The 23,703-nt window shown below is 53.3% G+C and overlaps 7 protein-coding genes across 7 annotated transcripts in view; 3 read left to right on the forward strand and 4 right to left on the reverse strand.

Moving 5' to 3' along the window:
* Positions 1–795: 795 nt before the first annotated feature.
* CCM_01862 (CFEM domain protein) lies at positions 796–1,903 on the reverse strand (the record flags this gene model as incomplete). Its single annotated transcript, XM_006667016.1, has 3 exons — positions 796–1,593; positions 1,652–1,759; positions 1,820–1,903. 3 exons carry the CDS (start codon positions 1,901–1,903, stop codon positions 796–798), a joined length of 990 nt encoding a protein of 329 aa, XP_006667079.1.
* A 6,093-nt stretch (positions 1,904–7,996) lies between these two features.
* CCM_01863 (ribonucleoside-diphosphate reductase large chain) lies at positions 7,997–10,831 on the reverse strand (the record flags this gene model as incomplete). The annotated part of the gene is made up of 3 exons (XM_006667017.1): positions 7,997–10,534; positions 10,599–10,756; positions 10,813–10,831. 3 exons carry the CDS (start codon positions 10,829–10,831, stop codon positions 7,997–7,999), a joined length of 2,715 nt encoding a protein of 904 aa, XP_006667080.1.
* Positions 10,832–12,358: 1,527 nt separating this feature from the next.
* On the reverse strand, positions 12,359–14,065 carry CCM_01864 (uncharacterized protein; the record flags this gene model as incomplete). Its single annotated transcript, XM_006667018.1, has 3 exons — positions 12,359–13,792; positions 13,845–13,954; positions 14,002–14,065. 3 exons carry the CDS (start codon positions 14,063–14,065, stop codon positions 12,359–12,361), a joined length of 1,608 nt encoding a protein of 535 aa, XP_006667081.1.
* A 911-nt stretch (positions 14,066–14,976) lies between these two features.
* CCM_01865 (hydrolase, TatD family protein, putative) lies at positions 14,977–17,014 on the forward strand (the record flags this gene model as incomplete). Its single annotated transcript, XM_006667019.1, has 5 exons — positions 14,977–15,137; positions 15,385–15,532; positions 15,649–15,738; positions 15,792–15,969; positions 16,182–17,014. 5 exons carry the CDS (start codon positions 14,977–14,979, stop codon positions 17,012–17,014), a joined length of 1,410 nt encoding a protein of 469 aa, XP_006667082.1.
* A 159-nt stretch (positions 17,015–17,173) lies between these two features.
* Positions 17,174–18,676, reverse strand: CCM_01866 (CHL4-like protein; the record flags this gene model as incomplete). The annotated part of the gene is made up of 1 exon (XM_006667020.1): positions 17,174–18,676. The coding sequence occupies one exon, from the start codon at positions 18,674–18,676 to the stop codon at positions 17,174–17,176; it is 1,503 nt and encodes a 500-aa protein (XP_006667083.1).
* A 566-nt stretch (positions 18,677–19,242) lies between these two features.
* On the forward strand, positions 19,243–20,751 carry CCM_01867 (Protein kinase-like domain; the record flags this gene model as incomplete). Its single annotated transcript, XM_006667021.1, has 1 exon — positions 19,243–20,751. One exon carries the CDS (start codon positions 19,243–19,245, stop codon positions 20,749–20,751), a length of 1,509 nt encoding a protein of 502 aa, XP_006667084.1.
* Positions 20,752–22,362: 1,611 nt separating this feature from the next.
* CCM_01868 (uncharacterized protein) overlaps positions 22,363–23,703 on the forward strand; it is a gene marked incomplete at both ends in the record, with an annotated part of 1,818 nt that continues 477 nt past the window's right edge. Inside the window, 3 exons of the mRNA XM_006667022.1 lie at positions 22,363–22,587; positions 22,657–23,144; positions 23,206–23,526. Of these exons, the coding sequence (XP_006667085.1) occupies positions 22,363–22,587; positions 22,657–23,144; positions 23,206–23,526 (1,034 nt within the window). The remainder of the gene's footprint in view (positions 22,588–22,656; positions 23,145–23,205; positions 23,527–23,703) is intronic.

Genomic DNA, 23,703 nt, shown 5'->3' on the forward strand with positions numbered 1-23,703 from the left:
CGGTAATAAAATATATGCTTATACATCTTGCGTCTCCTCTTGACATAGATGAGAATCGTGTCGGTCATGTGTCCAGCATTGACCTGCAAAGCGCACCTGGACCCCAGTAGACAAAGCCGTTGTCGGCAAAGGCACTCAACTGACTGACACTACGCAGCAGATGATTTGCAGCACATGAACGCTAACTGATCATGGCTATGACGCATCAGAGCATAGCAGTACATCGTTGTTTCCTGCTCGATGCAATACGCCTTCTCGTCCATCACTGAACTTTCGTGCCAGACATCCTATCCAACTCACAAGACCAAGCATCGCGCTGATGGACCGGCCGCGCTGACAGACCAGAACTACTTCAACGTGGACAACATAAACATAATCACAAGAACAGGTTAATAGAAGTTCCAACAGAGTCATTGTAAACCAAATATTATCTATTAACGCCTGTGGCGCTGGAAAAGTCCAACAACCGACCAAGCTAGGCAAACGATCTTATATTCTTTTAAACACTTGCGGCGTAAAAACCGCACAGTAAGGATTTCTTTGTCCGTCTCCCCTCGTTACCATTACAACAAGAACAAGATCACTAAATCATATATCGACCCTGGTGGAGCCTGCCTAGCACCTCATGAAGAGTCGACAACCGAGTACCACCTTATTGCCTAGATTTGCCCGTGTAGGTTCTTCCAGCTAAAATGCGACACCCAGGCGACCCTTCAAGTCGACGCATCAGGCGGGGTATTATGTGACAAACATGTGCATCATGAAGAAAAAATTGCAGGTACAAGCTCAAATCCTTTATAGGAAGAAAGCGGCGATACCAGCGGCGGCGGCAACAGCGCCGACCTGGGCAGTAGCCTGGGCAGCAAAGTTCTTGGAGCTGGTGGTGGAAGTAGCACCAGAGCCGGAGCCAGAGGTGGAAGACTCAGTGCCGCTGCCAGAGCCCGCGGAAGAAGAAGCAGCCTGGGTGGTCTCGGAGCCAGAGCCAGAGCTGGTGGAGCTGCCCTCTCCGGAGCCAGAGGTGCTCTCGGAGCCAGCACCAGTGCCGGTAGAGGTGGCATCGCCAGAGGCAGTGGAAGAGGCACCAGCACCAGACTCGGAGCCAGAGGTGGATTCGGAGCCAGAGCCGGCGCCGGAGGTGGATTCGGAGCCAGAGCCAGAGCCGGTGGACGAGGCGCCGCTGCCAGCGCCGACACCACCAGCGCCAACACCGTTGGTACCGGTAGCAGATTCAGAGCCGGTGGCCGAAGCACCGTTACCAGAGCCGGAGCCGGAGGCAGTGGCAGTGGCAGATCCAGAAGAGCCAGAGCCCGAGCCCGAGCCCGAGCCAGAGCCAGAGCCAGAGCCAGAGCCAGAGCCAGAGCCCGAGGCAGAAGCAGAGGCAGTGCCAGGGTTGATTTCGACACCGGCAGCCTTGCAAGCGGCAATACCGTAGGCAACAACCTTGGCGGCATCCTCGCTGGGGCAGATGGCGGCAGAGCAGTCACGAAGACCGTAGCCGAAGTTGACATTGTCGCAGAGGCACTTGAGGTCGTTGGCAGAGCAGCCGAGCTCCTGGGCCTTGGAAGCAGCCATCATGTTGTTGGCGCAAGTTTGCTGAGCATCATTGTTAGTTTTGTTGTTCGTGTGATTGAGAGTGCCGTCGGTCACTTACACCGCACGTGGCCAGGTTAGAGATCTCCTGGGCAGTGGCAATGGCGGCCAGGGCGCTGAGAGCGAAAAAGGACTTCATTTTGATGGAGATGATTGTGAAACACGGGATCTAGTGCAGGGAGCAGATGTTAGCGGGTGCTTGCGCGAGATGTGCTTGTACGAGGCCGACAGCGAGCTCTAGAGGGAGACGGCAGAGAGCAGTAGAACGAAGGGCCATTGGATCGGGCAACGTCGTCTGCATGTCGATTTCCATTCGGAGGAGCGTGGTATCGCGGTCGGAATGACACAAGACGCAGAGCGGCCGTCCGTTTGGTTCCCAGTGTTGTGGAAGAGATGTCGAGTGTAAGTGGGAGAGCGTCAGAACGTACTGTGGAGGAGTGTTTGAGTCGACGAGACAAAGCACGGAGCTGAGGTGTTGCAGAGGAAGCTTGAATGGAACACTTGAGAGAGAAACCGGTGGCAGTTGAAGCGTGAGAAGAAAGGAGGGAGGAAAACTTTAGAGGATGGGGGGAGGAAGGCAATTATTAGTAGTGCAGTGAGAGCAGGTCTGGGAAACGGCAAACGGCAAGTGGAGGGTGACCAATTGGCCGAGAGAATGAACTCTAAATGTGGGTTAGCGATGACCGGCAGCCAGCTGGTAGCATTAGGTGGGTGGCAGCTGGCAGCTGGCAAAGACAGGGCAGCAAACGGAGGCAAGGAGGGCCATGACGGGCTTGGAAGGAGTTGTTGTTGCTTGTCTCGCTCCAAGGTGACTAGCGGGTTCGAAGTAGTGCACACGATGGGCCTGCAAGGTATGGAGGCTCCGTGTGCAGGTACCTCGCGTTACAAGCGGGTACGCGCAGCCATCATCTTGGCGAGATACCAGGTTTTCTGTGCTGCTGGGGAGGCCGCTGCTGGGACCTGTGCTGGGCTGGGGTAGCACCAGAAAGGCTGGAATAGCACAGCTGCGAGGTAATCACCGCGCTGGAGGGGCCGACGCGCTAAAATCGGGTTGGCACTAGCCACAGGCGGACAGGGGTGGCCGAACGCCTGGAAAGGGGAGGCCTTGTGGTGGGCAAGTGGGGTCCGGCTCGTCACTATTATCTCGCTCTCACTATTTCTTCACTCGGATCTGGCAAAGGAACAGCGGGGATTGCCACGATTGCCACTGCAGACCGCGGGCCTGATCAAGGCCTGTTCAGCCCAGCAAGGCCCAAGTGAGGCGCAGGCATGGCAACCATGATGACTCTCGGTGCCGAGAGATGTAGTTATGACGGCAATGGAACAAATGAAAGCAGCAGCAGGCGAGGTTCCGAGCCGAACCCCTACCTACTAGCAGATATTACACACTTTATCACATTTCGTTGTCTTTGTTTTTTTTTCTGTCTCTGGCACGGTCCTGCGTCACGCTAGAATGGTGCGCTTTGCTTGGCTAGAGGTCTGCTAGCTGGGCTCTAGCGGGCTTTTCTGCACTGTAAGATGCTTGGATGCCCACCAACTCTGGTGTATCGTGCCGCCTGACGGTGGAGTCGAGTGCCTGAAGCGAAATGAAGAGGAACTCGCATCGCACCACCAAAGCCGCGCACCCGGATTAGCTCTTTGGAGGGGGTTGGGGGGACAAGGGGGACAGCTGATTGATCGAAGTGGCGTCGGTTTGAAATTGCATCGCCTGTTTTCCAGATTTCCATACAAACCAACACCAGACGGAACATGGCCAAGCCTGGCGTGTTGTGAAAGCTACTGCAAGTTTAGCATCCATCATGAGGTATGCAGTTGGATGGAAAGAGCCTACAGCAGATCAGCGCCGGCTCCTCGGTGCAGTGATTCAGTGCTAATTTGGAGTCAATAGCGATTTTGCCCAGCGCCGATATCAGACTTTCCAAGCAAGCCACATCCTCCCTCCATCCCTGTCTCTGACCCCGCTACCCGAAGCCAGCCACGGAATCCCCCTCGTTTGCGAGGAGTCTTGGGATTCCCTTGAACTTGAAAGGTTGAATCTGGAAATATCCCATCACTGGGAGGGTGCATCCTGATCGCATTCGCATCATCCAGCCACAACGCTATGCGGCGCATGCGTGTAGAGCGTGGTACCCCTGATTTTCTCGATCTCTTGTCTCATAGCTAGATGGATTCGGGTTCCTGGTAGAACTTCGTTTTAGACAACCTCGGGAGGGTCACGAGTTCATTGAACTTGATGCTAATAAACCCGTTATGCTCTATACTCGCAGAATAGATTCAGATCGTTCTGTGGGTGGGTGTAACTTGTTGGACCTTGGACACCTTGGACCAACGGCTCGGGGTCCAGACTCTGCCTTTGGCTACATAGCCCTATACTGCATTACATGGACAGATTATAGATGTTTGTTTCCGAATTAGGAGTATTTTCAATACTTCGCCGAATTCCAGGGTTGGCGGCCAAGCAAGAAGAGAACGGCCCGGCTTTTAAATCTCGCATTGTCACTTACACGCTCCTAGGCAAACTCTCTCAAACCCCAAGTCGCGCCAAGTCCAAGCGTTGTAATTTGTACATATAGTACAACAACCTCGAGCACTACCAGAGATCCAATGATCGCATTTGTTGCACAGACTAGCACAGTGCTACCAAGAGCCCCGCAGAGGTGTTTCGATGGAAATTAGGTCACGACGCGTGATGCGCTGATGATGTCCGATGGTCATTCTTATGATGATCGACAGCGGCAAGGGGGCTCACGCGCTTCGACCAGATTTCCGGCTCCCTTGGCTGGTTTTTCTGGATGAATGCTTTATTTTACACTCGGATGAGATGTACAATTTGACATGAGTTTTCTACGCTTTGAAAAGAAAAACGAAAGAGTTATAGAGCTGCAAAGAACCTAAAGATCGGGTAGGGCTTGCCTAGCTCCCTTGAAACACTCATAATCTACAGCTTGGGCCGCAGAGGCATAAAGTCCAAATTTCCGCGAAAGAAGAGCACTCCTATCTAGCGAGGTACGGAGTAACCAGGTAGAAGTGTTCAAGTCGGCGCCACCAATGGACAGAGCTTCACATGCTCAACATGATAAAAGCCGCCTTGCACTAATAGACAGAAGGGAAAATCTAATAACGTTGGCAAGTGCTCTTCGAGCTTGTTGGTGTGGCGCAGGCATTGCATCGATTTCAGCGGCCTCCGGGCCGTAGCCCGCTGAAAGGAGCTGCTAACTCGACGATTTTCAGCAGCTCGCTCCCTCCGAGGCGGGGACGCCATCCAAAGCTCTCCATTCCCGGTATTGGTACTAGCCACTCATAGTAGATACCTGGCCTGCGCCACAGCAAACGGGCGGGACAGCTGGCCGGAAAGCTTCGGTCATGGAAGTTTCCCACCCCCATCATCATCCCCATCAGCACGCCCAACCTATTCCGAGCACGGCACAAATTTCCATCATGGCTCCATCCAGGATCCATCAAGAAAGATACTTCAGAATCAATTGCGGTCTGGCAGTCTGAATTGGCTGGCTCATATTGTCCAAATTTCGCTTCGAGCGTCTTGACCTCCCCAACAGTCCAATTGCACGACACCAACAAGCTTCAGAGGATAACTAGTGCCTGAACGTGTTCAATTTGTGTTGATCTATAGCTGCTTGGCAAGCGGCCCAGGCAGGCCCTCATCCCGTCCTGGTTGGCGGCGCGGAATTGCTCTTCTGCTGCCCCCTGTTCAGCTGGGCTCTCGATTGTGCCGATCCACAGCTGTATCATGGCAGGCAACCAGGTTGCGCCGACCAGCCTCTCTGCTTCCAAAACCAGCTCGGCTCGATCAACCCACATCCCACCCCTGGCCGGGACTCAAGCCACATACAATTTTCGACGTCACTGAAGCCGTCCAATGTGTGCCACCCGGCAATGCTTCCCGGTCAGTCAAAGCTGTTCAACAAATGCGACGTTGCCTTCGAGATCGTGGAAAGGATGCCACTATGCTCTTCCGTGCAGTTCCCACAGGCGACTAAATTCCCCGAAATTCACATGTCGCGAATAGCTACTAGTACGCTGCGCTTGACCACACCGCTGGTAACTTACCGGCATCATGGCTGTCTCTGATCCCATGCAAAACTCGGCGGGTCACAGCGACAGAAACCTCCAGCTCCCCCACAACGGTAATGCAGCTCAAGAGGTCCACAGCGATGTCCACTGGTGCATGGACAGGTAATATCACAACAAAGTTGTCACTCGTCAAGCTTTTCTCAAGTCACCATATGTTTAACTGTCTGAGCTTTTGACCGCCTGCCTGTCTCTGTTCTGCAGTCTAGCTGTGCAATTGGGATAACAGCCACAGTACCGTACCTCACGTCTGGTAACGCCGACGCCCGTCCGATCTTCTTACAGCGAATTCGCTGCCAGCCACAATCCCGGTCGGCCGACGATGCGAGCCACTTTGTTTCCGCACCAGGGCAGCACCGAAAGCTGGCAAGTTTCAGTGCCCAACAACTTGATCAAGCACCAGTCATCAACATTCATGTTCAATCCGACAATCAAGCAAGTCAGCTGCTCCACAGATGAACAGAGACAATGCTGGGTGTGAAACTGTCAGTACATAAGTGTACAAGGTCAGTACCAGTACAACTGCATCCTCAAAGACCCTTGTCACCCAGCTCAATCCATGTCATTCTATCCGTACGCGATGCTGCTCTAACGTTATTCGTAACGATACGTACATCGTACATCGGATACAGATGCTCAATGTTGTTTATTAGCCACGTTTTCATCCCAAGGGTCAAGTGGCCGCCCATCGCCTGGAAATATTTCCTTTATTCTTATCTGCGCGCCGCTTGCTTGGCCAAGCAACCGTACATTCCCTAGCAAGACATGCAGCACAATATCACTTTGCCAACTCTTGACTATTGATTGATCAAGAGACTGGTCAATCATCAATCAACTACCAATAATTATGTCCACAGTTGTCTTGCGACTCGGAACCGCCCGATGGGTCGCATGTTGCCACTTACCACTTGCGCTATTACATCACTCTGCGAACTACAGACAACCGGACGAAAGTACTGTACCGTAGCACCTCTGCTATCACATTTTGGTCGATCCTCTTCCTTGATACTGAGTCGTGCGTATCAATTTAGTAAAGCAGGGTTTAGCAAAGATGCCCCGGAATTCACACTTCCACGCTGGCAGCAGGCGCTCCTTGATTGGCCACGAAAACGACGGAGAAGCTTCATCAAACCTGGGCCATGGACAGTTCTAGACGAAAGCGACGTTCTTAGCCTACCTCAATCTGCGATCGTGCCGAAGGATGCATCTCATTTGCCCTCTTCCAACCTCGGCTTCTGCCATGGCGAGGCTCCCCGAGAAAGAAAATCGCTACGTAAGTAACTAACTAGGTAGGCAAGAGGAACTAACTACACCCCGAGAAAAAGAAAAGTCAATTGTCTGTGACGCAACAGACCCATGTAGTTGATCGAGTTTGGGGCTTCTAGTGGATATTGTTTATCCACGTCAAAATGCAACAACAAACAACAACAACACACCGCATACATTAGTTATGCATGATGCATCCAATCATCTTGGCATTCAACCATCCAAGCACCACACTTGGGCTGGACCTTGAGCATCCAGCCCGCAGCCCGCATAACACTAGTCTTCAAGCCTGCATATCCATCTTCGGTGGCGTTTTCTTTGACGTAAACGCATTCATCTTCTGTTTTGGCAATTGATATTCGTCTCCCAGTCGTGTTATGCCGGGCTTGCTCGTTACTAACCGTGAATCGTCCGATCACGATGCTTCCGGAGCTGCCTGCAGTATCCTTTGCCGTTTGCTCGCCATGGCAGGAACAACTTGCCTGCGCAATTTGACAGAATTGACAGAGCTTCCAACGCGTAGTAAATACGAAACAAGAAAAAAAATACTCGTGTCTGGTGAGAGGTGCTACAGCACTACGGCCGATAGTAGTTGCGTCATCAACGTGCCCGCGTCTTTTAGTCCGCGCCGAGGCGCGCTTCTGTTTCCAGCCTGCACATCACGCCAGGCTAACCAAGTCATACGCGCATTCAATGACATGTTCATAGCAGGCAGGAACGAAATTAGGACAAGAGCACACAGGGATACTAGAATGAGAACATAGATGCATCGTTTCATGAGAGTTAAAGGGGCAAATACACCAAGATATCGCAACCGGACGCGAACCAAGAGAAAAAAAAAAAGTATAAAACGGGACCGAATAAACCAACAAAGTCAAACCCATAACCAAAGCTGCTGAATTACCAACAATGAAAAACATATGTCCTTTTTCCTCCGCATGCTTTGTCAATACTAGAAAACAGAAAATACTTCCAACATGTCTATTTCATCTCGTTCCACGCCGATTGGAATGACAGTCGTGCAGTCGTGTCAAATATAATGGGTGGTGCTCTAACCGCTGCACATGACACACGACTCGGGGTTCTCAATGCTGCAAGCAACGACGGCCTCAGAGTAAATATCACGTTCGCGGTTCTTGTTGTCATCGCCATCCTCGTCCTGGTCACTGGTGCGCTTGCCTTCGGTAAGCTCCTCGTCAACCTGCTCAATAGGCTCAGTGGCAAGGACCTTAGGGCTGTCACCGTCCTCGACGTCCGCCTTCATAGTGTTGGGCTTCTGGGGAGACGAGAGGGGGGCTCTCGACGTAACGGCCGGAGGAGGGGTAGTACTGGGGGTGGGGATGCCGTTGGAGCTCGCAGAGTTGCCCGCGTCCTTGGGGGCGACAGACGCTCTAGCAATGGGAGAAGCAGACGAGGACATGTAGCTTGTGCCGGCAGGAGGAGCACGCTTCTTCGGAAGACGCTCACGGGCAATGGAGGCATCAACCAGCTTCAGGGCTTCCTGGTCCACAGTAAACTGGATAGGGGCGGCAGCAGCCTGCGTGCGCAGGTAGTACATGCCAGTCTTGAGACCAAGCTTCCAGCCAGCAAAGTGCATACTGGTAATCTTGCCCATAGTTGGGTCGCGCATGTGAATGTTGAGAGATTGGGACTGGTCAATAAATGCACCACGATCGGCAGCCATCTGAACAATCTGGCGCTGGGAAATCTCCCAGACAGTCTTGTACAGAGCCTTGATATCGGCAGGGATATTGGGAATGTTCTGGATAGAGCCGTTGTCGGCAATAATGCGGTTCTTCATGGCATCAGACCAGAGACCCATGTCGACAAGGTCCTTGAGCAGCCAAGGGTTGACAACCTGGAACTCACCGGCCAGAACACGGCGCTGATAGATGTTGGAAGTGTAAGGCTCGAAGCATTCGTTATTGCCAAGGATCTGCGAGGTACTGGCAGTAGGCATAGGGGCAACCAGTAGAGAGTTGCGGACACCATGCTGCTTGATCTGCTCACGGAGCTCATCCCACTCCCAGAGGTCAGAGGGCTTCACGTTCCACATATCAAACTGGAGGATGCCCTCCGAAACGGGGGAACCCTTGAACGACTGGTATGGGCCTTCCTCCTTGGCAAGCTCCATAGAAGAAGTCAGGGCAGCGTGGTAGATGGTCTCAAAGATCTGCTTGTTGAGCTCACGGGCTTCGGGAGACTCAAAAGGCATGCGCAGAGCAAGGAAGGCATCGGCAAGACCCTGGACACCGACACCAATGGGGCGGTGACGCATGTTACTGTTACGAGCCTCGGGGATGGGGTAGTGGTTGACATCAATGATACGGTTCAGGTTACGCACAACAACCATGGTAACCTCGTGCAGCTTCTTGAAATCATAGACGCCCTGGTTGTAGTCAACGTAGGCGGGAAGAGCCAGGGAAGCCAGGTTGCAAACGGCAGTCTCGTCAGGAGCACAGTACTCGATAATCTCAGTGCAGAGGTTAGAGCTGCGGATAGTGCCCAGGTTCTTCTGGTTGCTCTTGCGGTTGCAGGCATCCTTATAGAGCATGAAGGGGTTGCCGGTCTCAGTTTGGGCCTCTAGGATAGAGTACCAGAGCTTTTGAGCCTTGATGGTCTTACGACCCTTGCCATCGAGCTCATACTTTTCGTAGAGGGCTTCGAACTCATCACCGTAGCAGTCAGCAAGGCCGGGGCACTCGTTAGGGCACATGAGAGTCCATTCGCCGTTTTTCTCGACACGCTTCATGAACAGGTCGGGGATCCAAAGGGCGAGGAATAGATCACGGGCGCGAACCTCCTCCTTGCCGTGGTTCTTGCGGAGATCAAGGAACTCGAAGACGTCAGCGTGCCAGGGCTCAAGGTAGATTGCAAATGCACCGGGACGTTTGTTGCCACCCTGGTCGACATATCTGGCAGTGTTGTTGAAGACGCGGAGCATGGGAACAATACCGTTGGAAGTGCCATTGGTACCGGCGATATAGGAACCAGTGGCACGAATGCGGTGAACGTTCATGCCAATACCACCAGCCATCTTGGAAATCATTGCGCACGACTTGAGAGTGTCATAAATACCCTCAATGGAGTCGTCCTTCATGTCCACCAGGAAGCAGGAAGACAGCTGGGCCTGAGGAGTACCGGCGTTGAAGAGAGTGGGTGAGGCGTGGGTGAAGAACTTGCTGGACATGAGGTTGTAGGTCTGGACAACGCGCTCAATGTTGTCTCCCCAAATACCGACAGCGACACGCATAATCATGTGCTGGGGACGCTCAACAATCTTACCATTGAGCTTGAGGAGGTAGGAGCGCTCTAGGGTCTTGAAGCCAAAGTATTGGTAGTTGAAATCGCGGTCGTAAACGATGGCTGAGTCGAGTTCCTCCTTGTGTCTCATGACACACTCGTATGTCGACTTGGCAATCATGGGAGACGCACGGTCGTTTCTGGGGTTGACATAGTGATACAAGTCGCTGATGACTGAAGACCATTGCTTCTTCGTCTGCTTGTGGAGGTTGGAGACGGCGATGCGAGCCGCGAGGATGGCGTAGTCCGGGTGGGTGACGGTCATATAGGCGGCGGTCTCGGCAGCCTGTTAAAGAATGCGGTCAGTAACGGACAGGAGCGATGGCATTGTTGAGCGATTGGACACTTACGAGATCATCAAGTTGAATAGTGGTCACACCACCATAGACACCAGAGATGACCTTCTGGGTAATGGCGACGGGGTCGACATGTTCGGTGTCGAGGCCGTAACACAGTCTCGAGACCCGAGCAGTGATCTTGTCGAACTGGACGCGCTCCTGGCGTCCATCTGCAGTTGGTATTAGCGGATACAGCTCGAGGTTGGAGGAAAGTATCGTGACATACCTCTCTTCTTCACGTACATGGCGGCGTGATGGCGTCGATGGGGCGACGAATGTGTGCTGAAATGACGAGCGAAGGAAGAGACAATTGCTCTCAAATGTTGCAAGTATCAACCACGGTACAGACAGCTGTCGCGGGGTGGAAAGCCGTTGCAAGTAGAGGACTTGGTGTAATGCAGAAGCAGATGCTGAGGATGAGAGGAGTGAAGAAGACGCGTTGAGAGGAACGGTGGAACGGGCCTCTTATGCTCGGGCGCGTGTTTTGCTACGCGACGCCAAAAAGTTAGCGTGACAACAATGACAAAGCCTGGGAATCCATTAAACCGGTGGACCTTGGGCCAGGGTTGTGGACATTATTCACGCTTACCAGTGTGCCGCTGCGGGTGTAGAACGATGATCAAATCTTGTAAATGGTATAGTGAGATGATCTTTATTGTCTCTAGATTCGAGGGGAGCGAGATCAATTCAATTCTGCAGTTATGGGCGTTTTTGGTGACTTCGATGCACAACCCCCTCCTCCATGCAAGCACTTAAACTCAGCGGCGCGAAGTCACGTGAACTGGTCGATGCACTTAAAGGCGACGGTGACCGAAGGGAATCGAGGGGGATGCGAGATGGGACAATATTGAAACTAGTAGCTTCCGAATCGAGGGGTAACTAATTAATTACCTACCGTATCGCGTATGGAGCCTCTATACGGACAGCGTGCTTGCTTATGCCAATACTCGACATTTCGATCGATAAGCTACCTAAGCTGTTGCCAACCGTTATTAGTTGCCTCTCGAATCACCTTTTTTATTCCCGTTTCTTAGTTAGACTTTCCAACCCGTCGTTAGCCGCAACATAGCCATGAAAGACGACGGCCGCATCTACGTTTCACAAGGCAACGTGGTATGATTTAAGTAGGGACCTTGGTATATATAATTAGCTGGTCCGAGTCTCCGCCTTGTCTCTCAGTTGTCAATCCGCCATTCTGCATTTCGGCTTTGGGCTCATGATGCCACATGGTTGCGGTGCTTGATGTTTAATTGTGTCTTCTAGCACATTGATGGACTACTATTGTTGGAATCAAGGGTTCGAATACGATAAATAAAGCAATAATAACAGTCAAATTGAGGTTCCTTATGATTTATTAACTAGCTAACACAGACGCTGCCTTCCTCGATGGCTGGGATCAATACGGATCCACAGACCTCGAAAGTGGTAGCGTCGCGCTAGTAAAATTTCTAGTTAATTAGACAGTAGCATAACCACTATAATACCATTAGCTTAATCTCATAATAGCCTATTTTTACTACTATTAACACTCTTAACCTTAATAATCTTAAGAGCCGTGAGGTAGGCGCCTAGCAGCCTCTTACCAGTAATGTAGAGATTAATAATTTAGACGATATAGACGATGTGGGCGATATAGACGATACGGGCGATACGGGCGATACGGGCGATACAAGCGTTACGGGCGATAGTTACAATAGGTGTTATTATCGCAGATTCAGGATAAGTCAACAATCAATGCCGCCGCCACCGCCGGCTTCATCATAGCGAATTTATTACTTTTTACCCTTCCTCTTCTTAGCCTTTCCCGAATCTGTAAATGACGTGCTTGGTGTAAGCCCTGGCTTAGCCTTGCTTGACTGGCTGTCTTGCTCAAGGTGATCTGAAGTGGATTCCATATCCGACTGCGAAGGATGATGGCTTGACAAGCCTTGGGATAGCCCTGTTGATGGAAGCCCTGTTGATGGAAGCCCTGTTGATGGAAGCGACGGGTTATCGAAGTCCAGGTCAGCTGGCAGCTGGTCGATAGCTGAAGATATTCTCGCAAAATGAGACTGCATCCAAGAGTCGTACACGCTTTTCGTGAAGCGATAAGCCGTCCACTTCTCTTTGCCGTCCAATTCTGTGAAGTCGAATGTGCGGATTGGGTGGCGATAGTACTTCGTATCCTTCCCATCTACTACCGGATAGTGACCGTAGATCCGCACCGACCTATGGTCGTGGGAGACAGAGAAGGCTAAAATTTCCCGGTGGACCTCGGCCTCGCGCTTCACTGCACGGAAGAGCTCGGTAACAGCCCGTACAGCAAGGGTCATACTATGCGCGTTTTGACGGTCCGCCACATCCAGCGCTGCAGTACCGCACTTCACCTCGCATGTCAGGAAAGGGAAGTACATGTAGTATGTCGCCATGAAGAAGGAACGATCTCCGCCGATAAAATCGCCAATAAAGGGTGATAGCTTAGTCAACTGCTCTTCACTGAATGCATCCCGCCTGAAGCCTACGGAATAGTCAGGTTGGGGGCGAGTGCCAGTTAGTGAAATCGAGTTGTTCCATCCTTCGTTAACACTCTCTGTTAAAATGTCCAAGTGCGCGGCTCCAAATGTGGCAAGGCTCTCTGCAGAGGGAACAATGAGCCGAGCAATATCTTGAATGATCCGAGCCTCATTTCTACCCTCGAGCTTGTGGCAAGTGGATTCAAAAATGTCATCGTCAAATAGCGAAACTTCTGGAACCGAATTTTCTCCCTCAAGTAGAGTTGCGCAAAGAGTTTTGCTACTTCTGGTAATATCAAGGTTGGACTTGGCCATAAAACTCGCTTTAGTTTCAAGAAGGGTTGTATAGCGCGGATCTCGGTAAGGAGCACTCTTCTCTTCCCGTGGCTTCTGATCACTGGGTGTCGTGGAAGTGGCAGAATTTGATCTCTTACGGTTTAAAGACGACAGAGACCTCTTCCGTGCAAGTAAATGCTCCATCTTCGATTCAAAATATTCCTTCGGCCAGCTTCCTTCTTGTGCCCAAAAATATATTGGGTTGATCGGCTTGCAGGCGCTGCTATAATTGTTCGCGGGGCTATCGACTGAATCTTCAACAAGAGTAAGTCCGGAAGATCGCTGAGGCCGCTTCTGAGGCCGCTTCCGGGGGGAGTCGGAATCGTGACCGATCGCATCGGAGGGTCGCTTCGTACCACGTCTGCCAGCCGCGGAGCCCTGTGATAATTAGTTCTCGTGCTTGCAAAAGATAGGAATATGATCACCATACTTTCGGAGATGCAATTGCTCCAACAGCGAATACTTGCGGATGATCGCGTTCAAGATTTTTTGGAAGTCGCGAGGTCCGTCTTTGCTTCTGAATGCCCTTGGGTCTCTTCCCTTTTTTGCTGTCAGCCAGGGTGTCTTCAGCGCTTCATGAAACACACCTTGATCTTTTGCCACTAACGATGCGTGCCCTTTCTGGGTCGACTGCGCTCGAGTGATGGCCATGGCGACATAAATGCTGACAAGCGACGACGCATTTTATTTATAGAAGGTGGTCACACGAAGGTCGTGACGATGCTAGTCGCTGGACGTCACGGTCAAAGCTAGCCAGCCATTGCCTGAGGCAAAGAGGTGGGGTAACCCCCACGAGCTGACTCGGCCGCAGCCACAGCGCCTACTAAGTCGAAAGCGACCAATCGCAGTGTGTGCCGCCTAACATACCATAATATTTTCTCAAGGCTTCTTGGTCACTTCGAAAAACTAAGCAAGACAACCAGTCACCAGGGGGACAAAATAACCCGCCAGTTAGGAATATTAAGCTCTTCTTTATTCTTACTACTCTATATACGTTTCCCTTGCTGCGGACCATCCGACTGGCTTCGCGCGACGGGCGGCTCCCACTTTAATTAATTAACCATCTGCCGCCCTACGATCCCCTGCTGTCGTGGACGGCGCCGACTGGGACTCAGCTCATCGGCACATATCCAGACGTCAAAGTCATCCTCGTAGAGCGGCCCGTCGGCACGGGGGAGCGCAGCTACGGCCGTGTTCTCACATACTGAGGCGTGGGCGGCTTCATCAAGTACACACTAGGGCCGTCGGCGGATTGTACGGCGTCGGCGAATTATACAGCGTCGGCGGATTGTACGGCATCGGCGACTTATACAACGTCGGCGGATTGTACGGCGTCGGCGACTTATACAGCGTCGGCGGATTGTACGGCATCGGCGACTTATACGGCATCGGCGACTTATACAACGTCGGCGGATTATACGGCATCGGCGAATTATACAGCGTCGGCGGATTGTACGGCATCGGCGGCTTACGTCGACGTGTTCATAGATTGATTATTAGGGACCAGTTGGAGGCGGGAAGCGCACAGGCTGCCGCCTGGTCACCACCGTGAGCACTACGAAATGGTGAGGAGGCTCGTGCTAGCGAAGCAGCTGCTTGACTTCAATTTGAAAGACAGATGGGAGCCTCTGTGCAAAGTCCTCGATGTTCCAGCTCCAGATGTGCCATTTCCGCGCATAGATGAAGAAGCCCAAATCTTGAGCATGCTTCGCGGCCTCGGATGGTGATACTGTCTAGGGTAGCCCACAAGCTTGCCTGGGTTGTTGGTGCCACATTCCTCACCTAAGCATCAACGAGGCGAGCTTTGCTTTATGTTGAAATCGTGTACATTATTATGCCAGGTTTATGTCGAACTTGTAACACGTTATATTTCAATTGACTTCTTCGAGAATTGATTACATTTCAAGCACTCCATACATTCTTCCAGTGTTGTATGCACTCACTCTGCTTGGGCGACCTGACCCACCTAGCGGTTATGAGCTTGAGCATTCCCAACTCAGCGTCAGTCCGCAAACACTTGAACATCTCAACCACGGACTGGTGACTCAGGCCGAGTGCATGACTCTTCCAACCACCCTCAGCACTAGCATAAGTTTATTCAATGCTCTGCCGCCTAAAGTAAGTTAAAAACATCATCATTACTTAACGATATTTCGAAATCGTCAAAAATTGACAGCAGCCACCCTAGACATCGTTTGACCCAGCATTCACTATCACGTCCAATTTCATCACAGCGCTTCAAGAATTCAGCGATACACGCCATGACAATCCCAGAGCCCGCTTCTGAGCCCTTGGCACCGACATACAACCCCAGATACGTCGATGTAGGGACTCATACGCAGCCCGGCGTTGATGGCAAGTGACTGACCCTGGCTAGATTGGCATCAACCTGGCCGATCGCGTATATCGCGGACAATATCGCGGCAACCAGAAACATCCCGACGACTTGGAAGCTGTTGTAGACAGAGCCAAGCAAGTCGGGTGCACAAAGCTGCTGGTGACTGGCTCGGACTGGCACAGTATTCAAGATGCCGCCGACCTCGCCAAGGAGTACCGTGAGTTTAACGAACGCATCGCCGAGACTGAAATTCACCGGCTCATTTTTTATTTCACTCAACAGCCGGTACAGTGTACTACACCGCAGGCATCCATCCCTGCAGCAGCAGCATATTCGGCGTCGGCAAGTCCACTGCCCATGACGAGGAGCACACAGCCCCTTGTGACCCAGACCCGTCAGCACCCATCCCCGACTGCGCCGTCGACCTAGAAAAGTCCGCCACGCACATGGCGCGGCTCAAAAAGCTGCTCCAGGACGCCAAGGCATCCAATACCGGCCACCTGATCGCCTTTGGCGAGTTTGGCCTCGACTACGACCGGCTGCACTTTTGCAACAAGGCGGTGCAGCTGCACAGCTTCGCGGCGCAGCTCAAACTCGCCGCCGCCATGGAGCCGCAGTTGCCGCTCTTTCTGCACTCGCGCGCCGCCGCCGCCGACTTTGCGCGGCTCCTCAAGGACGCCTTTGGCGCGAGGCTCGAGCGGCTGGCCCGCGGCGGCGTCGTGCACAGCTTCACCGGCTCGTCCGAGGAGATGCGCGAGCTGCTCGACCTCGGCCTGTACATTGGCATCAACGGGTGCAGCCTCAAGACGGAGGAGAACTGCGCCGTCGTCCGGGAGCTGCCGCTAGACCGTCTGATGCTCGAGACGGACGGACCCTGGTGTGAGGTGCGGCCCAGCCACGCCGGCTGGAAGTATCTCATTGAAAAGTCTGAACCTGCATCCGCCGAGGAAACGCCATCGACGCCCGCGTCGGATGCTGCCGAGGGGGTGGTGACCAACGGAACCGGGAAGAGGCACAAGCCCCAGAAGCAGCCGAACCACGGCAAGAAGAAGAATCAGAAGGCGGAGCCCGAGGTCCCTTCGCGCTTCAAGGCGACCAAGAACTGGCAGGAGGGCTGCATGATCAAGGGCCGCAATGAGCCGTGCACTATTGAGCGTATCGCCAAGATTGTGGCGGGCATCCAGGGCGTGTCTGTAGAGGAAGTGTGCGAGGCGGCCTGGCGAAACACAAACAAGGTATTTGACCTCGGCGAGAGTGTATAGCGATCCATGGTATAAAGAAAAGCGTCTTTTCGCTAGAAGTAAAAATAGAGATAGACAAGCCTGTTGAATCCTGGGTATCATTATTCTAAAGATGGCATCTAAACAGCGCTAGTCGCAAATACAGGATAGAGATACAATAAAATGACGAGTTCGTGGACATTATATCCCCGAGCCCTTGTTTCCTTTTATGCGACCGTGTCGCACAACACCTACTGTGACGCCGTCCTCGCCAGTCATCCACCCGGGCATGCGCTCGCCATCGATGATGCCGGCTTCCACCAACTGCCGGATACCAGCAAACACATGGGTGCCCTGGAATGTGATTCGCACATTGGGCGTCCACCGCGAACCGGGACCCTGCCGCGGCGTATCGGCAACCCCGTCGCCGTCCTCGTCCAGCATGGCGTCCAAGCTCCTTCGCGGCCCTCGTCTGGCAGCCGGCGGCGCGCCATCCTCATTGTCCGAGACCTGCACGTCGACGCCATTGACGGACGGATATGGGTCCTGAATCACAACGTCGAGGCGCTCGACGCCCTTGCCGTCGGTGACAATGGCCGAGTCGCCAAAGCGTCCCTTGGCGACGAGCTTGGCGCGCTTCGCCTCGCGGCGCTGCTGGGTGAGCGGCGAGGCGCGTTTGCGGCTGTGCTCCGAGGCGGCGGACAGCGGGGGCGAGGGCAGGACCGAGTCGAGCGGGGACTTTTTGTTCTTTTCGTTGGCGTAGATGCTCCAGCCGCCGGCGGCGGCGTTGCCGCGGCCGGGCCCCCTGCGGTCGAGGAGCACGTCGAGGTTCCTGCTGGTGAGGCCCGAGTTCTGGAGGGTGAAGCGGTGGCGGGGCCGGGAGAGGGCCTTGGGGACGCCCTTGACGATGAGGCTCTGCAGGCTGCGCGACTCGCCGTGGGCCGAGGCGCCGGCCGACTGCGACTTGGAGATGTAGAGGTTCGGGGCGCCGTCGGGGAAGGCGAGGTAGACGGTGCGGGACGAGGTGTAGCTGGTGGCGGCGGCCGAGGACAGGGCGAGCTGGCTGTTGTAGGGCGAGTCGATGGCGAAGACGCGCAGCATGAGGACGGGGCAGTCGCTGGGGCGGTAGAAGTGGTAGTGGGCCTTGACGTCGGGCAGGACCTGGTCCTGCAGGTTCTGGAGAAAGGTGGAGGGGTGGAAGCGGGGGATCTGGAGGCTCGCGTCGTCGACCTTGAGGGTCTCGTCGTCGGCGTCGTGGGTGGGGTGGGTGAGGGGGAGGATCCTGTACGCGGTCCATTTCTGCGACGCCGGGTGCTCGTCGAGGTAGGCAAAGTCGACCATGGCGAGCTGGTAGAGGGTGAGGCCGTGGCGCCAGTCGCCCTCGAGCACGCGGCTGACGACGTCGCGCTTGGCGCCCCTCTGCTCCTGCATGTCGGCGTAGAGCTGCTGGAGCTCGGCGACGGTGCGGCACGGCGGGTAGAGGTCGTCGCTGTCGGCGGGCTCGTCGTCGGGCCCGCCGCTGCCGCCGCCGCGGAGGTATGGCGCGGCGTTGGCGACGGTGCCCTCGTCGAGCCAGTCGAGCGCCAGTGCGAGAAGCGACTCGCGCGACAGCCGGTTCAGGCTCTTGATGACGACGAGGTTGGAGGGGTCGACGCGCAGAGACGACGGCAGCCGCGCCGTTGTCGGGATGGAGAGCCGAGACATGCTGACAGCCGGGGGGCGGACGCGCGCAAAAGGGGCCGTGACCCGAGAATGGGAGGATGCGGAAGATGGGAAGCTCGATTGGCTTTGGGTCGGTGGTGGTTGTGAGGGTCTTGTTGAAGCTGGACCCCCGTCGGTTTGCAGAGGCGGCGGCTATTGGCAGGAAGACGCGTCGCGCGATGGGCGAAGCTGCGGAAATAGTTGGGTGAAGTTTGGTGGGGTAATTTGGTGGGGGTTGTGCTGAAAATCAGAAATAAGTGCACCAGTTGTCGCTGTAAGTGGTAACTGCATTTGGTGACAAAATAAATACGTTTTTTAAACAATAGGATAGATGACTCAAGGAATGAACTCGGCTAGGGTTAATCGACCAAAATAGAATTACACAGTAATCCATGTACTAACCTCTCTCGTTCGACCCCGGCTACCTAGCTGTATACTTAGGGGTGCCCCCGACTCACGCACACCTCCCCCTGCCTCTCAACTGCATTCACACATCTTCGCAACCTCTTGTCGCATTTTTGATACAGCCACATCAGTTATCGCAGAAACCTGATCAAATTAGACTCACCATGTATAACGGTCAAGAACGACTGGATGATCTGGTTTGGGACAAAAACGACGACGAGGCAGAGAAAGGGTTGAAAAGCATGCGACTCAAGACAAAATGTCGCCGCGTCGAAGAGCTGGCCAAAGAGAAGTTTGGTGGTGAAGCTACCTTGATGTCTCCAATCATGGTCGGCGGCTTCAACGTCCTCTACAGAGTCCATGTCGATGGCCGTACCCCTGATGTCGTTGTTCGGTTACCCCTGCCGGCGCTTGTCCAATTCACAGATGAGAAGACTGTCCAAGAGGCCGCTACGGCAATCACGCTGGTGGAAGGCACGGCGGTACCAATTCCCAGAGTACTATCATATGGATCAGATTCGGTACTCGGGCCTTTTCTCATCATGGACTTCGTTGATCATAAGAGAAGCGTCTCAGCTAGGCTGAATGCTCCGAGGAAGGACAAGTCGGCGCCTCACATTCTGGACCCCAAAATACCAGCCAAGACGTTGCAGAGTATCTGGAAAAAGGTGGCTGATGGTCAACTGCGGCTATCAAAATTGAAATTTGATCGCATTGGAGCCTTGACCGAGCTGCCAGACGGCAAAATTGGCGTGGGTGGCCGCCCACTAACACATAATATGACGGACATGATTCGATTGGCCAACATTCCAAGAATTACCCTACCCCCAGAAGGTACAACATATACAACGGCCGATGACTGGTATACCGCACTTGCGGAGATGAACATTGCCCAGTTAGCCTTTCAGCATAACGATGCGATTTCATCTGCGGATGATTGCCGCAACAAGTACGTGGCACGTCAAATTTTCCGAAGGCTTGCTAGAAAAGGCCAGCTTGCTTCTTTTGGGTTTAAAGAAGATACATGGTCAGCGCAAGCAACCTCGCTCCAAAGCAAACCGCCCATCTGTCCCACGCCCTCTGGGACTGACTCGTTCCGGTTGTGGGGTGACGATTTCCGAGCCGGAAACATACTATTGACGGAAACTGATGAAATTGCCGCCTTCATCGACTGGGAATATGCCTACGTGGCGCCCACCCAGTTTATCCTCGACCCCCCGTGGTTGCTCCTCCTAGAGACTGCCGAGATGTGGCACGCCGGCATCGACGAATGGGTAAAAATATACGGATACCGCATCGAGACCTGGCTTGCTGCTGTGAAGGAGGCTGAAGCGGCTTTGGGAGAGTACGATGCGCTGCCTTTACCGCTCTCGACGTATATGCGCGAGAGCTGGGAGACGGGGCGCTTCTTCCTCAGTTACGCGGCGCGGAAAAGCTGGGCTTTTGACGCCATGTACTGGAAATACCTCGACGAAAAGTTCTTTGGGCCGAGAGAGCATGGCACGGTAAAGGAGGACTTGTGGAAGACGAGGATCCATCTGTTGACCGAGGCGGAGCGGGAGGCCATGGAGCCGTTCGTGGAGCGCAAGATGGCAGAGAAGGAAGACCGACGGATTGTTGACCGGGATCCGGTGGAGGCGAGAGAGTACCTTGACAAATTATTCTTTGATTGAAACCATGTTCAAAGAGATCATTGTCAAATAATACAGTTCGCAATATGAAAGTAACTATTTCGTCTGCACTCTGTCTTGGTCTCCGTCGGAGGAGTACTTCAAGCCGTCCTGCAGGTTGTTGGGTGCAGAGGCAAAGCTTCTCCTCTGCAAATATTGGAATCAAAGTGCGAAGTGGTCTTGTGGATAAGCGGGGATGTGACCAGCATAGTAGCATTGATTTTTTTTTGCAAGACCTCACGAATGTAACCATATCCACGCTCACGTTGAACAATGCAGCGAATGACTTGGCCTCAACATGGTGACACTGCAGCGATTGTTGAATCAAGTCTCGCTAGAGCACGGGTAGTTTTGGTTCTTGGTTTTTTGTGCAAGTTGATTACTTTTATTAGCCTGTTCGTGGATTCGAGTCAGGAGCTTGGTTGGAGAGTCAGCTCGACAAGCTTTTTGAAACACTCAAGTTGCTATTGCGGCTCGGATCCTCGCTCAGCCTACTATGTTCAAGTAAGTTTTGTGGATTCAATACGAGCGCGACTGCTATACTCGCATAATTTTAAATCGAGCAAATTATCACTTACTCGTTATGATTATGCGACCTTACGGTGATGGCTTTAGGCAGGCTTTAAGCCTTTAGCAAATCGCTAGTTTTACTATTAGGCTAGCTTAGTTAATGTCTTTACAGCGACTTATAACCCTAGATGGTGATTGACTCATAACCCTGGATCGTGATAGAATGGTAATGGAAACTGCCACTCTTAGCCGCACGCAACGGGCCCTCGCAAGTTCCGCGCACTTGACTATTTGCCGCCCGTCGACCCTCATAGCTGCTAATTTTAGCAAGCTCAAATAGTGCAACACTCTACTGATTAGTAAAAGTAAAAGGATTTAAGAAATGTATTATGAAGAGTTAAAAAAGACAGGATAGTACAATCCCCATTACATCATCACATGTTTACTTTAGGGGAAGAAAGAGGAAGGGGATGACAAGCAATGATACTTATTAGCGTTATGCAGCACTTTGGGCGAGATAACCGGTAGCGCATGATGATTCGCGCTATATCAATGCGTCGGTCACTGTTTTGCAGGTCTTGTTTCCTCAATGCACTTCGGGCCGTCGTCGTTTTTACCAGCTCTCCCATCCGATCAGCCCATGTCAGCATTACATGGTAGAACGCCTGTCAAAAATTGACACGCATTTCCAGTATGCGAGTCGTTGTGAAACGTGATGCGTGGGGGCTGCCGCGTCCAGGGAGACTCGGCCAAGAATGTTGGCGCTGCGCCGCTGCATTTTAGAAAGAAGTAGGAAAGCTTATGACGATCAACGAAGCATCCCGCGCACTCAGGCAAAGAGAATGATTTCTTGCCATTGTCAAACATGCCAAGCCGCAGTGCCTTGCTGGCACGATAGGTCCGTTGTCATGGTCGCGACGGTGGTAATATTTAACATGTCGGTTTCCTGTCTTGTCGACAGTATGCTAGAGTCAGAATAAGCAGGTCTGGGAGACGTGTTCCTTTTCATCCTCCTTTCTCTTGTTGCCCTTGCCTACATTTTTTCCTCATTCAAGCTGCCGCAATCACTTCCTAGGTCTGCGTGCATACCTTGCCACCATCACCATGGTGAATCTGCTCTTTCTCGTCTCTGGGCTCATGGCCTCGGCTTCCCTAGCTTTCCCTTTGGATTTCAGGAGCCAGACTGAGCATGCTTGTGGTACCCGGAGTATCAGCGCAGAGGAGGGCGAGCTATTTGGGCGGCAGAGCTCTCAGCCTGACAATGGAGAAGTCATCGACCTGGGATGTGTTGTGCATTTATGCTGTGGCGAGGGCGAGAATTGTCCCTCGGTAAGCTCCTTCCTTCTAGAATTGCATTAAGAGACTACCAAGAACCCGACGCTAACCCGCCACCTAAAGAAAGAGCTCGTTCAGGAGGCTGTTGACCATATGAATACTTTCATCGACGGGGCCAATATCAAGTTTAACCTCAACAACGTTTCGCGTATCGATAGTGCACGTTGCACTGCCGGCTTGGAGAATAACCCGGCTATGGATAACTTGAAGGCTGAAGTCCATCAGGGCAATACGAGCACCCTCAACCTTGTTTATGTGCCGACAAATCGGGGTGCAGGAGTCAAGGGTGTGTGCGTTTTACCGCAAGCCGGCACCGACATTGCCAAAAATATCGGCAGCAAGGACGGATGCGTTGCCGCTATGGACACTCTGCCCGACAGAAGCTCAGCTTCGATAACGACCACGCATGAGATGGGCCACTGGCTCAGCCTTCCTCATGTAAACCAAGGGGGCCATTCGGGACGTGGTGGTCTATGGGGGAGGGTGTCTAGCCGTCTCCTTGGACGGCAAAGCGGCCGTGGTGGTGGAAACGTTATGGAGCCTGTGTCGTCGTATGTTTCCCCTCCATTAATAAGAGCGTTGAATGGGAAGGCTAACACTAGATTGTTATAGGCCAGGCAAGCAGTATGCTTTCAGCCGAGCTCAGTTCCAACAGATGCGCCAGGTAGCGCTAAGCCGCTTGAATGAGCAAGAGGTCCCTATAGGTAACAAAGGTCCATCTCGGCCGAACGGCCGGCCGCCAGGGAACAGCCAGCCGCCAGGGAACGTCCAGCCGCCAGGGAACTTCCAGCCGCCAGGGAACGATTCAGGGAACGACTCCGAGCCAGGGAACGACTCCGAGCCAGGGGACGACTCCGAGCCAGGGGACGACTCCCAGCCGTGGGACGACTCCCAGCCGTGGGACGACTCCCAGCCGTGGGACGACTCCCAGCCGTGGGACGACTCCCAGCCGGGGGGCGACTGGAACGACTTCCCGGCAGGGATCGACTGGAGCGACTTCCCGGCAGGGAACGACTGGATCGACTCCCCGGCAGGGAACGACTTCCCGGCAGGGAACGACTGGAACGACTTCCCGGCAGGGAACGACCTCCAGACAGGGAACGACTTCCC

Source organism: Cordyceps militaris (genome assembly GCF_000225605.1).
Source record: "Cordyceps militaris CM01 unplaced genomic scaffold CCM_S00001, whole genome shotgun sequence".
NCBI lineage: Eukaryota > Fungi > Ascomycota > Sordariomycetes > Hypocreales > Cordycipitaceae > Cordyceps > Cordyceps militaris.